This window comes from Centruroides vittatus, unplaced genomic scaffold (assembly GCF_030686945.1).
Source record: "Centruroides vittatus isolate TY-2023 unplaced genomic scaffold, ASM3068694v2 contig_1916, whole genome shotgun sequence".
NCBI classification, from domain to species: domain Eukaryota; kingdom Metazoa; phylum Arthropoda; class Arachnida; order Scorpiones; family Buthidae; genus Centruroides; species Centruroides vittatus.
Window position 1 is genome coordinate 733,524 of NW_027121179.1, and position 16,581 is coordinate 750,104.

General features: G+C 27.3%; 1 protein-coding gene across 1 annotated transcript in view; it reads left to right on the plus strand.

The window, feature by feature from the left end:
• The window catches only part of sls (sallimus), an 87,172-nt gene that overhangs the window by 56,898 nt on the left and 13,693 nt on the right, over positions 1-16,581 (plus strand). The window contains exons 107-108 of the mRNA XM_067264770.1: positions 5,738-5,867; positions 16,141-16,542. Coding sequence (XP_067120871.1) covers positions 5,738-5,867; positions 16,141-16,542 — 532 coding nt within the window. The remainder of the gene's footprint in view (positions 1-5,737; positions 5,868-16,140; positions 16,543-16,581) is intronic.

The window sequence follows — 16,581 nt, forward strand, 5'->3', positions numbered from 1 at the left end:
TTAATTCTATAATATACAATATACAGAAAAACCCTGCTTAGTTCAGGAAATTGAAGACAAAATCACATTTAAGATAGCATAATTTATCACATATTCCTTTACTTAGTTTAGATTTATGGAGTCAATTAATTAAAAAACAAGTAACGATTGCATAAATATTTTTTTCTTGTAAGCAAGGGACTTGGAGGTTTTGTAGGGACGCAAAATGTTTTTATCAAATTTTCTTACAAATTTGAAAGCTCGGGTCCTCAGTCTGAGCCAGCTGGCTTGTATGATATAGTCTCTTCTAAAATATTAAAATACTTTTCTCCCTGAAACATTATTGAATTTCTGAAAATAGTATTAATGTTAATGTATAAGTATTAAATACCTAATACATAAATCTTTCAAAGTACTGATTTCATATTTTGATTTTGAATTTTGATATATTAGTGTACTAGAAACAAACCTGGCAAACATGTACATAATATATATAAAAAGAAAAATTGTTATAATAAAATTTTAAAATAATGAATATGACATTATGAATTTGGCATTATCATTTACTGGGTCATAATTTGGGTTAAAGGTAAGCAATTGTGACCAGTATGGTTATATCTTCTAAATTAATTTTAATTGATCTGAAAGCAAAGATTGAATGGAGGTCTGGCTAAGCATGAGTTATGGATTTGGGTCTCACTCTACATTGATGTTTTCTTCCAGGATATTCTAAATTAATAAATTAAATACATGATGGTGACTTAATCACCTACCTATAGTTAAAATTACTTTAGGCTATAACTTGGCTAATTAAATAATTAATTTACTGTATGATAATGTAATGATAACAGCTGATTTTATTATCTGAATTTATTTTTTTCGTCCTTATCATGGTTGAGAGGGTGGTGTATTAAATAGTAATTTTCTGCCTTGAAAAATAAAGATGTAAAATCTGCAATTTTGAATTTTAATTTAATATATTTTTTTAGAATAATTTTGTTGCACTAAAGATAAAAAGAACAAAAACAAAAATAAACTCAATGATCAGCAACTAAAATCTAAATATGTACACTATATTTAACGAGGCATTCTTGTTGATTGAATTTCATGAATATCATTAAAAATGTGTTATTTTTCTAAAAAGATAAATGGCTTGGTATATAATTAATTTTGTTTGGGAGTTTGTTAATTTTAATTAAGAAAAACGGAAGTCTCGAGCAAATTTGTTTGTCAAGATTGTCTACTTTTAAAATGTTAATTCAGGGATAATGGTGTTCATATCTATATTTTTCTCATAGTATAGTGATTTTAATAATAATATACAAAGAAATTGTTTACCAACCTTATCATATAATCAAGATGGGTTGATAATGATGATAATAGGTGTAGAGTGCAAACAGTTAGTAGTTGAAAGTTGAAATTTGATACACAGTTAGGGTACATCAAGAGAATGTACACTAAGAAGGGATTTTTCGAAATTCCCTCCCCCATGGGGAAAGAGAGAGAGTTAAGTATTACCCTGAAGAACTCTGCTTCTAATGTACTATTTTAGATGCGATTTTTTGTGTGTTTGTGGGAAATCGAATATCTTTTTAGACCCGTCTAAAAATTCTCTGATTAGCCTCGGAAGAGGGGGGATCTAATTCTTGCACCCGTAAGATTGGCTATAATCTGATAATTTTAATGATGTACTAATTTAAAAATTCATTATGTAAACATTTGATCTAATGCATGTTTAATTTTGCTAATGCAGAGCAACAGCAAATCTATATGTTACCTGATTGCTGTCAATTTTTGTCATCCTGTCTTGTTAGGAACAATCCCAACTTACAATTGTATCAGCTGGGTAGTGATGAACAGCATCCAACATAACCAAATTAGTTCTGTTCTAGGATTCTGGCTCAGATTCAGAGATGCAGATACCTTTACTAGTTTAGTTATAACTTTGAATAAATAAAAATATCTCCTTATTATGATGTTGGTTTGGTTATTTATATTCAAGTAGTTAACAAACTAAAAATTCTATGTGACAAATCAGTGAAAGAAGATTGTATCTTTAAAAGTCTATATAATTTAGAATTAAGCTTAGTTCATATATGCTCTTATTCATAACAGAAGCATAATGTACTAAAAATATAATGAATGATAATTGGTTAACTTCTACTGCTTGATCCTTGGTGGTTGTGAATCACTGGCAAAAAATAGATTGAATATTGTGCAATTGCTGATGGCATTTCCACTAAATTTTTTAGTTGGTGTTAAACATATTTGAATGCCAATATAGTCAAGAAATCTATTGTTTTCTAAGAGAGAGGATGATCTAAGCATAGCATTGAAGAATGAACATTCTAATTTTAAAAAGAATCCTAAAAATAGCTATAATTAATAGATACTTGGAATTAGCTTTTAACACAAGCACTCTACTCTTACTAATATTTTATGAAACAATACACTGAGTGAACAAAAAATTCACTTTTTTTCCATTCTACTTTATGTAGACATTTGCTAGTGAAAATTACACTAAGCTTTTAATTATGTTTAATAAGCTTAAGTTTATTAAACATAATTACTAGAAATATCAATGAATCTAATATCTTGCACCAAATTTATTATTGCTAAATGAAGTTTTTAAACTTTCATCTCATTTCATTAAGTGTAAAGACTATTTTTGCCTAAAAAATAATCAGAAGATTGAGCAGAACAGTTTATTTCTCCCCTACATTAACACGTGTACTAGAAATATCAATGAATCTAATATCTTGCACCAAATTTATTATTGCTAAATGAAGTTTTTAAACTTTCATCTCATTTCATTAAGTGTAAAGACTATTTTTGCCTAAAAAATAATCAGAAGATTGAGCAGAACAGTTTATTTCTCCCCTACATTAACACGTGTCAGTTTAAAAAAAAATATCATCAATTAATTAATGTTCATTAGCACAACCAGAGATGGGCTTGGGGTCCTCTCTGTTTGTGTAACTAATCCTACCTTTCTAGTATGCTACCTTTATAAATAAATAAATTAAGAAGATTTGAATATGACAAATGCACTTATATGTATTTATATACAATACTTGAGTTTACTGTATCCATGATGATACAGGGGCGAGTATAGGTATGCATGTTCTTCTTTTGCCTCTCTTAATATCAGTTCAAGTTATGCAACTGCTTATGATCATAAAGATACATATCTTACACATATATGAATAATAGTGAAATAAACAAATTCAGCAGTACGCACAAATGATTAAGTTAAAATCAAGGATAAATTTATAAAAATATTCAATGCTTTTATATTGAAACTATATTGACAAGTTTCTTAATATTATCTTTCCAGATACAGCATTTTCATTTTGGGTTTTGTTTAATTGCAATTCTTATTAACTTTTCTTCTCAGATTATTTGAAACACTCATTTTAGTTTGTTTGTGTAAGGGACTATCCACTAATTACATGTACAGTTTTTGAGAGTCTCCTTTCCTTTAAACTCTATGCATAATTAAATACTTTTTGAATTCTTTAATTTTTATGAAGAAAGCATTTATTATTACTGTTACTTTATAGAAATTGTGCATTTCTAGGAAAACAAAAATATTCTTTAACATTAATATTCATTTTTTTTTACTATATATAGCTAAAATCTAACAAAATGTGTTTATTAATAGAATATCCTGGTAATTATTATTATATCCAAGATTTATCAGTCATATTAATATAGGTGAACGATAGTCATTGAAATATTTTTTGGTACATATTTCAGTGTAAGGAAATAAAATAAAATATTTTTATATAAATTCAAATCTTGTTAAATTATAAAGAAAATTTATTCTTTGCAAATTGTTGATAGATAGAAAAACACTTACCAGATATTATTTACTTCTTTCTATATAAATAAAAGTGAAATATAAACTAAGAATTTATAGTATAAAGAAGATTATTATTAATTCTAAAATTTATTAGTATTAAATATGAAGTCCATTTTTCATTGCATCTTTTTAATAGCAAAAATTTTCTTTGCTGCACCATACTATTCATGCAAGAGTAGCCACTTTGTTTGTTACTGTATATGTCACACAGATATTCAAGATGAACAAAAACAATTTCCTTGCTCATTTAAATGCTATATTTTTAAGTGTTCTACTTTGAGATCTACTTTCAAATGTTACTAGTGGCTGTCAGAAGTGCAGCAATACTGCTAACTAAAGGCACTGCAACAGATGATAATCTATTGCCACAAACTTGCATCTACTTTTATTGTTTGTAAATTTAACTACTATAAAGTTCATCATCTTAATCTGATTAGGAAGAAGAAGAAGAATCTATTTTCAACATTCTAATAACAATTTAAGTCTCACTTACAGTTGAGATCTGTGAACCTAAAGACATATTTTGTATATACAGTATCTATTTATTAAAAACTACTATTTATAATTTTGTGGAATGCAATTTCAATACACCAACATGATTATGCAAGTGGCTAGTAAATTGGGAAGCACTGAGAGAGCTATTGAGATTTAACAAAGTTAACCTCCAAAAGTTAGGATAACATACGTAACTACAGACAGCAAATACAACTTTATTATAAAGTGGCATGAGAATTTCATTTAAAGTAGCATATTAACATTTTTTTTGCAATTATTTTTAATTACTATGAACAGAAATAAAATGTAAATTTGTTGTCACATAAAAGATCTTCCTATTTTTAATTTTTTGGGGATGAAGTTATAGTTACTTAAAGTTCTAAAAAATATGATTTATCATAATTGTTAAAGCTTTGACTCCACAAATTAAAATAAGTTAAAACAAATGCTTTGATTTATGAAGTAAATATGCCATTACAACAGGTTTAAGTACAGCTTAAGAAGGTAACAAAAAGTATATCATTGTACGGTACATAACTGGGAGAGATGAGGTCAAAGCATCATCTATCAGTTAGAAAATGTTCAAAGAACTTCTTTAAGTCATTAATTCAATGTAAGGGAGATCCAAAAACCAATATACATGTAACTAAAGGGAAGGGGAGGAGTTCAAAAGTGGCTTAAAAAATGTACACATAAGTAACAGATAGCTTCCTTACTTTTTCCTACAATAATCAAACAAGTCTACTGACTTATGTAAATAACAATGGATCAGAATACCTATATTTCTCATTACTAGATTGAAATTAGAAAAGTTTAAAGCTTTACCTACAAAAGTATATAAACTTTTAGCTTTTCTGAAATTCTACTAAATTTTTCTCTTTAATTATGTTCTATCCAACTCTTGGTTCATTCTAGAGTAATTGTTAGTGCTTAGGCTAAGTAATTTTCCTTTTACAATAATTCTTGTATATCTATAGGATGTGCAAAGATTTGATTTTTATGCCTTTTATCTTTGTTTCAGTTATAGAGCTATAGACTTAGAATTTAAAAATTTCAGTTAAAAATCATAGTAGTGTTTTGTTCTGCTGCAAATAATTAATACTAATTGTTCAATTAGTATCTCCAGTCCACTTTGTATTCTTTTATGAAATGTGAAATAAAAAAAATCTTGTAACACTTATTTATAATTGTATCTTAATACAATGTGTAATATTCAATATCATAATTTTGCACATTAAAATCCTTTTTCTTATGTTTATTAATGGTAGATGATTTTATATACATATGTGCAGTTTGCATTCCATTCTCCTAAAGACAATATTTTAAATTTTAAAATAATTTAATCATCATTGCTTTTAATTTATGTAAAGTAATATATATTTTTAATCAATATTACAGATGTTTCAAGATGGCGGCTCTTGTTCGTTAGTCATAAGGCAGACGTTTCCCGAAGACGAAGGCATTTACACATGCCGTGCAACCAATGCAAGTGGACAGGCTGAAACGTCGGCTCGTCTAACAGTTGAAAGTAAGCGCTAGGGCGTGCACATGTGATAATATGGATTCAGCAGAGACCACGAAATGTTCTCATATGACTTGGACTGACTGCTTTTTCTTATCTGATTTTTCGCATTCCTCTTTTAGTATAGGCTGAAAAGTTTTTTGTACTGTCAATTAATTTATTGGCTTGCAATTTATAAAATTGCTTTTATTTGCAAAAGAAAAAATTGCAGCCAAAATTAACATCCAGGAATTGGTTCTTTCATTATTATTATTATTATTATTATATATATTTTTTCTTGTTCTTAATTTTTTGTTTTTCTTCTTTGTTGTTGGTTTGATAAAACCAAAGTGTGACTTACCCAAATGATAAATTTAGTCTCACATTTTACACCCCTAACATTTTTCAAAAAAAAAAAAATTGTTTATGTTATTCACGTTTATAAATTTCTAATAGAATGTTTTATTTATACATATACAGATATATATATATATATACATATATAAATATATATTTCCGTATTGTCCACACTATAGAATTTGTAAATTTGTTTTAATTATGAGCTTGGGTGTTTAGGCAAAATTACAATTATTATTTATAGCATGTGTTTTTAGTACTGTGAATGTCATAAAATGTGTTCTGTGTTGTCGTCCAGCTAACAGTTTTGCATGTTTAAGTGAATGTCCTATATACAACTTTTTTAAGCAATATGTAAAATATTAATATGTTGTGATCATTATTTGTTAGCTGTTACAATCAATAACTAATTATGTTTCATTGTTTAGTATAAACCACTGAATAAATTTTTTTGTGCCTTTTATCATTTTATTCTGTCAAAGAAAAATAATTTTCTCAGGAAATTCCTAAAACTGCCTCCATATTCACGAATATTGTATCATTTCATAATAATTATTACCAGTATCTTGGTAGAAATGAATTATTTTTATTGTTAAACCTTTCAACAATTTGCCTTTGCTTGTACTTAATAATAATATTTGTAACACTGCATGTACTCGCAGATTTAAATCAAATTTTTTTTTTTTATAATGAGGGGCCGCAGGAACTCGTCCGTGCGTATACTCATATTTTAAACCAATCAAAGTACAAAAATAATTTATTTAATTTGCATCTTTTAAGATACAGACACGATCTCTGACGGAATATGGAATGTTATCATGTTCTATTTTGTTAATACAAGTGCTACGTGTGATTAATGTTATTTGCCTAAACACCTTAGCTACATGTTGATAGAATCCAATTCCTGGTTAATTTATTCCTGTCTCTAGAATGAAAAAGCTTTCTTTTTATGTTTTGCAGATATGAAAATATACACTGTTTCTCATCTTAAGGAAATACTATTAAATACTTTAACGAAGGTTTTTTAATTGTTGTCTGTTTAGCACATTGAAAATTTAAGTATTTCCTTAAGGCAGTTTTGTTTTCCTATTTGGCATGAAATGTAAAAATTGTAGTAGCACAATAAAATGACCAACAGTGTAGCATATATTGGTGTTACCCGTGTGTTGTTTTCATCACTTTTCATCATATCATTATATATATAAATATGTGTTTTGTTTGAATTTTCGGTATATGATTATAAGATTTATTGATTTTATATTTATTATGAGAATTTCCTACGACATTCTATTTCTTCAAGTAAGTAAATCATTTTGAAATATATATGTTCAGATATATTGTACTTCATCAAAATGATAAATTGACTATTTTATAAATGAAAAACAGCATTATCAAACTGAAATCTATTTATAATGATTTTAGTGTGGGATTAAACTTATTCTATTAATCTATTTTATACTTTTTGCTTAGTGCTTTTTTTTATAAAACTGTCGTAAAAATTAATTATTGTCAATCAACAAATATATAGTGGTGGTTAATGTTTTAAAAACTAAGGAACTTATGAAATAAATGATTGCAAATCATTTATTTAATAAATTTAAAACAGTTACCAAAAAAAGAAAGATTTGGTTAACAACAAGTGTAAGGTATCAGCATTCATAGGTAACCTAACATACATTATCTCTACTATATGTAAGGGATAAGGGAACAATATCCCAATTTATATTATGTAATCTGGATCAGATTTGAAGTTGTATTTCTACAGCAGTAGGCTTTATGGCATGACTACCTGCTTGACCACAATGATGCTCATCACATAGGTCTGGTTTACAATAGCATTGATGAGGGAACATTAGTGAATTGATGCTCTGATTTGATAAACTACGAGGTCTGCTTGGGTTCAATCTGGACACTTGTCTTTGTTGAACAGAAATTCATGCCTACTGACCCACAGTTTTGCCAGAAAGAGGAAAGAAAAAAGAAATATCCAAATTAATAATAATAAAAAAACAGATGCAGAATTTTGATTAAAAAGTTAAAGTTACCACATCGTCGTTCGGATTAGATTGATGGTATAAGGCAATATGCCAAATGGTTGCTTTCCAGGATGACTTTCTATGGGAAATTGTTCCCTATTTACGTGTTATACATGTGAAGAAAATCTTGAAAATGCCAAATGACCAGTCTGTTGGTGAGGTACAAACCCGTGACCAACTGCCAGTGTTCAGTGGTTTCATCCACTCAGCCACTTCATCAATTGGTGTAGCAACTAGGAATTTTTAGATTCTGTACTCTTTTGGGACAATATTTATTAAAAATTAATTTATGGTTTATCTTAATAAACAATTTCAGTTTGATAATGTTCTGTTTATTAGTTTATACAGCTTATTTAAATTATTCCTTCACTTTTTTTAGTGATAGAATAGTGTGTTAATTTTCATATAAAAAACAAAATATAAAATATTTGGTATTTTGAATTAAAATAATCATTCTGGTGAAGTTCAACAATTAAAAAAAGACATAAAAGTCATTTATATTGCATACAATGGTGATCAGTATGAATCATTTTATCAAAATATTGCTTACTTTGAAAACACAAAATCAATATTATCTTATTGAATGAAGTGAAGAACTTGAAGACCGTGAATGAAGAGGAATGATTTGCAGGACTTAATGGAAAAATGAAGGAATATCCAAAATGTTTTAAGAATATTCAAGACATACTCTCACCTTAAACTTGAATATTGTCCTCCTTCTTGAAGTACTTGTCCATCTCCTCATTGAAAGCACTGGAAGAAGATAAAGAATTAAACAGTTATCATATATCAAGGAAAGCATCTCTATATTTGAAAAATTACTATACTATAGAAATTTATTTATAATTATTCTACCATAGAAAATTTAGAGAGAGACATTACCATTTTCTTATCGTTATAACTTTTATTGAATAGTTAAAGCACATTAGAAAATAGGATTTATTGAATTTAAAATTAGAATGAAAAACTTTTGCTCTTGAAAAAACTTTTTTGCTTTTGAAAAAAAAGTATAAATTATTCCTAAAATAATATGAAAAAGTAATGGAGTTGTTGTTTGATAAATCAAATATTCTAATCAATTGTTAACAAGTGTCTTCTGAATATTGAAGTCTAATTTTCTAATCAAGTATATCTTAGAGTGGACAAGTTTTCTAATATTTACTCTCATATTGAATTTCGTATAATTCTGTGTCCAGACAATTCAAAATATTTTGTATAGATGAATATAACCGATCGAGTTAACAGATATTCTTATTAATTTTCAAAGATAAATGTCCGTAAATGAATAGAATGGAGATCATTGAGAGAGAGACTTTCATTTAGAAATGGACCAAGAATGGTGGAACAAGAGAAGTAAACAATTATGCACTGGCTAATATATACCTTAACATACAACTGGTTTTAATATGTAAGAAAACAGAGCAATAGATTTGATGTATGGTAATACAGATGAGTCTGAAAATTACAGAAGTTGGAGACTGTAACATGAAATCGTTTGTTGTCTGCTATTGACATCTGCAGTACAAAGTGAAGGATTGGTGGATGTACCTATAACAAAAAGTTACACCGTACAAGATTAAAGAAAGTATGAATAAATAATCCGATAACAATCAGACGATATTAGAAGATGAAGGACAGATATAAAATAATTATCAGTTTATGTTTCAGACCCGACCATTCAAACAGCATGATATTGGTTATGGACAATACTCTATTTAAATTTTCATTTCGAAAGACTGTTTTCAGAAGCACATCAACTATAGTTACATTAAGTTAGACTGACTTAACACTGATAAAATTGGAAAATTTTATGATTGAACAATTTAAAAATATACACGAGCTGACTGTTATCACATAATAAATATCGTATATTTCATTAAAAAAAACTTGGAAGATCTAACAAGATAAATTACTTAAAAATGATACAAGAGAAGCAACATATCACAAAAATCTTTAAAGTTTGGCACCTTGTCTTAAAGTTGTAAACTCTGGAATGCCACGACTCTGACATCTGATTCCAAGATACGTGCAAGCTGAATGTGGGCTGTAAAATAGTCCAAAATATTTTTTTCATCTATTAAAAAGTTTTTGGTTGCCTTAATTTACCCGTACTTTTAGAGAAGAAATGCCTCCAAATTTACATAATGTTGATATTATTTTCACGTGTTACAAATTTAAAAATGATCTAGCCATATTTTACTTTATGAAAAAAAAATCCGAATTATCGTCACAAGTTGTATATACAATTCAGGTTGATAAATATTTGAAAAATGATTCCACATGATTCAATTCATTATATGGAATTAATTCTATTAACTCATTTATATTAAAATACATTACACGAAGAAAGGTGTTTATCTTATATGCAGCTTAACATGATAGGTAGAAGCTGTAGTAGATCCAGAAATCTTTCGAGATGAAAGGAAACAATATTCCTTACAAAATTTTTTACACCTGTGGTACCTAACTTCACTTGGGAAAATCCCAGAAGGGGAGTGTAGGGCTGCATACCCCCTAAATTTGCCCCTGTTTATTTGCATTGTTAATATTTGGAAGATTGAATTCATTATATTGTTATATTATTTATTATAGTGAGCAATGTAAAATTAAAATAGAATAATCCAAGAGTCATTTAATTTTGGTGGAAAATTAATTTTATATAAGCCATAATGAGAGCTTTTTAGTTGTACAGAAAGTTTTGGACTGTTCTTCAAATTTTTAACTTGGTAATATATTGCTTTACTTATCAAACATATAGAAGACTGTAAGGGAATATATTTTTTTATTTGTTGAATGTTTACACTTTAAAAATGATACCATTTTATTTAATCGAAATAATCAAATTTGTATTTTAATTATTATACTTTATATAATTATTTACTTTAATACTACGATTATCAGGGTCATCCTTCCAGTGGCAGCATGGAGTTTCAAAGTTGCTGGAGTTGACAAGACTCTATTGTTCGGTTTATAATCAAACTCTGGTCAGAAGCTCACTTGGTATAGTATGGCAGTGGCATCAAATGTAAAAGTTGAACATTGTTCAACTACGGAGCTGTGTTGCTACATCAGAAGTGTGCATCTGTAGTTCGGTGTTGAGTTGAGGACAGCAAATGTAATGGAACTCTATAAACTCCACTTCACGACACCATGCTGCCATTGGACTGTAAACTGACTCATAATTTTCCTGACAAGTTTTGATTCCGTAACGGAGGATCTAGTATTAGCCCTCACTGTAGGTCCTGAAATCATAAATACCTGATGCATGTCCCTCTTCTAGATTATCAAACAATGACAAATATTATTAAAAATTTTTACATTGTTCACTTTAGTTTTATAAAAGTGCATATAAGATATTTGCCTTAAAGAATTAAAATGCTGTTTTAAATTTTATAATTTGTTTTTAAACCGTATTACATACAAATAACCAATTTTCAATAATAAAAAAAAAACCCGATTATTATTATTATTTTGATTTCTTTTACGTTAAATGACGTTTTTTAAGTTTTACTTATGTTTTTTTTAAGTTTTGTTTTAGTTTTTTTATAACACAGCTAAACTTCCAATTTTTACAAGACTCCATTTACTTGGAATAACAAACTTACACAAGATTAGATTGTAACAAGTAAGGTGTTTTAATAAAGTTAAAAGATATAAAAAAAAATGCTGTTCTTCAAGTAACCAAGCTGCACTTTCAAATATTGCTGTAGGAAGATACTATCTGTAATGAAACACGCTTGTGTAAAACAGCGGTTTTCAAGGTTATGCTATCTGCGGACCCTGTAAACTGAGTTACCAATAAATTGCGGACCACTTATGTCTCTGCATCCACTTTTTAACACGTAAAATCATCTTAGAATATTTTGGCAAATGTCTATCAGTAATCTAACATAAGCTACAGATAGGGCGATGAATAAAAATATTCTTCTCTCTTCATAAATAGAATTGAATTAAATTTTATAATGAATAGAGCTCACAGACCACACTTCGAGATTGAATGTAACAAATCTGTAATCCAAAATTACAATAAAAATAATGCTTAATTCATTAAAATATAACGTAAAAGATATTCATTTATATCTTTTGACTTCGTTAAAGCATCTTTTTTGTTACAATTTGTGTTTTAGTGGAATATTACGAGATTGACTTTTGCTCATGAAATTGGAAAATTAAATAATTTTTAAATTCAAATGTTTATCAACCAATTTCTTTTCTTACTTCTACCAAAACATAAATATACATAAAGATATACAGTTTCACATTATGAATAGTAATAAAAACGTATCCAAAATTGAAACATTCGGAATTTAAAATACTTTGAATGAAATTTTACTTGCATTTTGTTTTCTCCTAAATGATTTTTTTAGGCTAATATTTTATTAACTTACTGAATTTATTAATTTCAGATTATTTATTAAATTTATTAATATTTTAAGATTACTATGTATTAATTTTTAGTATGAAAATTGCATGTATTTTTTATAATATGATCTTCATTTTTATCATATTAATTAAGATTTTTAAACTTATTCTCGTCATTTATTAAGTTAAAAACATTAACTATAAATAAATTTATTGTTATTTACTTGAACTTTTATATATTCAAGTAAATAATAACGTTAAATTTGTTAACTTTCCCGACAGAAATTTATTTATCCTAGTAAAAATATCAATGGATATCGTTTCGGATAGTTTGACCAAATTACATGCAATGATATCGCTTGTTATCGACTGATGCGTCTAAATGATATGAAACAATATCACACGATGCTAGGGTAACAGTGAAATTGGATAACTTTAAAGTCCAACACATAACAAACCATAAAACTCCAGCAAAACTGTTTAATTACTAAAGTTTTCGACCTCATTGCCAAGTTTGATAGAGCCTAACCTCTGGACAAGATTGAAAATGTTAGTACGTGGACTTGATTACGTTAGTTGTCGTACGTGGACTTGATACTACTTAAACAATGACAATCGATACGCATTGTTCTCACTGCTTATTTGATATTAACGATGCCGACCGGTCAAATGATAATGCCAGATTCGTCAAATCATAACAGCTAATTATATATATAAAGTAATTTAGACTAATGGAGGCCAATTTACAATAATTCATATCGTTTGCAATTACTTACCATTGGGAATAATATCAAATGATATTTTTACTAGATATATAAATTATTTCTGATTTTGTTTATGATGAAATTTGTTTTTTTATATATATAATATATATATATATATTTAAAATAACAATTTTCTAATTAAAATAACAAGATTAATTTTATTTTATGACTAACGTTATTTATCTAATAATTTTGCTCGAAATTTAAAATTTTTCTTTTTTTTCCAGGTTCTTAACAAATATTTTTGTTATTATATATTATTGTTTATTATATTATAGTACTACGTTAGTTGTAATATAGTACTATAATATTATATATTGCTAGAATAAAATCACTCTGTTAAATGATTTGACTATAATTAAATAACATAGTTAAATCATTATATTGTGATAGGATTTGTTCTAATGTATGAAATAAAAACGTAAAGTAGTAAGTTTGTGATAAGATTTAAATGAACAAAATTTAAGGTATAAAATATATTTGTAATATTTAACTTGCCTGTCAAGTGGATTAGCTAAGTACTAAGTGTATTAAGTTATGCTACAAAAAAGATTTGAACGATTTCAAGTATTAGATGCTAATCATCAGAAAGAGCAGTGCAAAAATAGAAAACAGTCAATTAGGAAACAAAGTACTCAAATTTGTTGCTTTGGATACAATAAAATATGGTTATGCATTTGCTTAATGACAAGGACATGTGTCAAGAAATTCATTGTCATCATCATAGAGTGTGCTTAGACAAACCTTATATTGTAATACAATGATAAGTATTTATGTATGTAAACATATCAAAACATAGACTAGGTACAGTTGACTATGAATTTTTCGGCTCCATTATAAACTTATGGGACCTCCATCACATTTCGTCATTAAGCGGAATGTCATTAAGCAGCATATACCTATAAATTAAAGGAACAGATTTAAGTATGTTTTCTTTCCTAAGTAACTATATTCTATTTTCAAATTGCCGTTCCTGATTTTAAGTATCTAATAAGTTTTGACTTATAAATATTTGACTTAAATGTTGAAAATGATGTAGAATTAAAGAAAATTACTATATTTATATGTCACAAAGAGAGAATATATAATTTTTCTAATTTTCCTTCAATAAAATTTATTTAAATTGAATTAAAAAATTATAAGCAGCTAAATCTTTAATACAATTTTAATGTTTTTAAAGCTATAGCAAAGATTTATAGCAGTTTTAAAAGTCACATTTAGAACGGGAAACCTTTACTATTTTTCTTACTATCCTATTTATATCGTCGGACTAATTGAAATCTCGTAAACAACTTTAGAAGTGACCTTACATTTTGCCAAATTTGTAAAGAATGCAAGATTGCAAAATTTTATTTTGTCTTATATTTCCTTGATGCTAATTTAAAACATTGAAATTATTCCATCATACCCGAGCTGTATTGGTTTTTACAGTATATATGGTACAAGGATTAAAAATGCTTTATAAAAATAATAATTTATTGTTCTGTTGAGCAATGTAGAACAAATCCTTACAATAAGTATTATAACATGGAAAAGATGTTGATCTTTAAAGTTTTTTTGGATGTGTATTATTGTACATACTTATAGTGAGTAGGATTAATCCTTATAATTCTATAAGTATCAAATCATAAAGGTTCACTTCTAAGATCTTCTATCATGATTCATTTGACTAAATTACGGTTGTGAGTATACGATTGCGATAAATGAAACGGTTATATTTCCATGTTATAATCAACATTACAGTGTGAATTTTTCTAGATTTAAATATATGTAAACAGCAAATAACCTGAAATCCATCTGTTGTTAGATATGAAAAGGTTTAAATTTGTAAAATTTTGAGTAAATTTTAAATTTATTTCATTTATTTTTCATCTATAATTATAATATCTTACAGTATTTTTAAGTTTTCAGATTGAAATGTTGGATTATTAATAGTTGGATTTCAGGTATTTGGGTTCTAATTCTTCCCTTAACATAAAAAACATGATATAAACTTAATTTTTTTTTTCAATTTATTATTAAATTCATCATTTAGAATGTTATTCATTAAATACTATTCATAATTTGAAAGTTTAGAAATAAAAATTTGGAGAGGATTTTAGAAAAATGTTTTAAATACACAAGGAACATAAACGATCGCCAAAAACAACTTACGTAGCAGCAACGAAAACAAGAAAATGGCAATAATAAAGCTAGTAATTTTATTTTAAAAGCTGAATTTTTTGATTAATGGTACAAACATTTTCAAATAAAAAAATAATATATAATTCTGTAAAATGGATATTCGTACACAAAAAGAATAAAATAACGTCAGAGGAGAATTTGAATATTCACGTAATTATAATCCTACACCTATATAAAGTCAACAAACAATGTGTCACAGCTTCTGATGGTGGACACTTTACACATTATAAAAACAGAAGGACTGTAATTTACTTTTTTATAATTATATATATTTTTATATATTTTCTCTTTGCTTAAAAATTTGTATATTCTATAATAATTTTTTTTTTAAATTCTATCAAACGTCAATATTTTTTTTATTAGAAATTTATCTAATTTTACTTTTATAATTTTAACTTTACTTTCAAACTATATAATAGTTATAGCTCTAATGAGTAATCTAATCAAATCAATACTAATGCATCATCTCATAATTATATATATCAGCAACTAACATTCTGCTAAAGTATAACATATTTTTTTTTTAATCATTCAATTTTCGATATATATATATATATATCAGCAGCTTATTAAAATTCGGCTAATATTTCTATGCAGGAAAACCGACAGGCGGTCAGAAAGTTCCTGCACGAGAGGGAACTCAAGAAAAGGTCCCAAAGCCTAAAGACGTGAAACCAAGTAAGCCGAGTGAAAAAAAGCCACCAACAGAAGCAGTGACACCACCGCGATTTGTTAAAGAACCAAAGCCCATAGTGTCCAAACCTGGTACAAAAGTTACTTTCGAATGCCGAGCGGAAGGAAATCCGGAACCAAAATTAATGTGGTATTATAAAAATTCACCCATTCAATCGTCAAAAGATTTCCGTATTACTCACAAAAAAGACGGAACATCGACTTTGGAGATCAAAAAAGCTTTACCCGGCGATGCTGGAGTCTATAAATGCAAAGCAACTAATCGAATTGGTTCGGCGGTTACGGAATCGACCCTGACAGTAAGAGGTATAAATTACATTGAATTCTTTTCTTTTTTACTTCTTT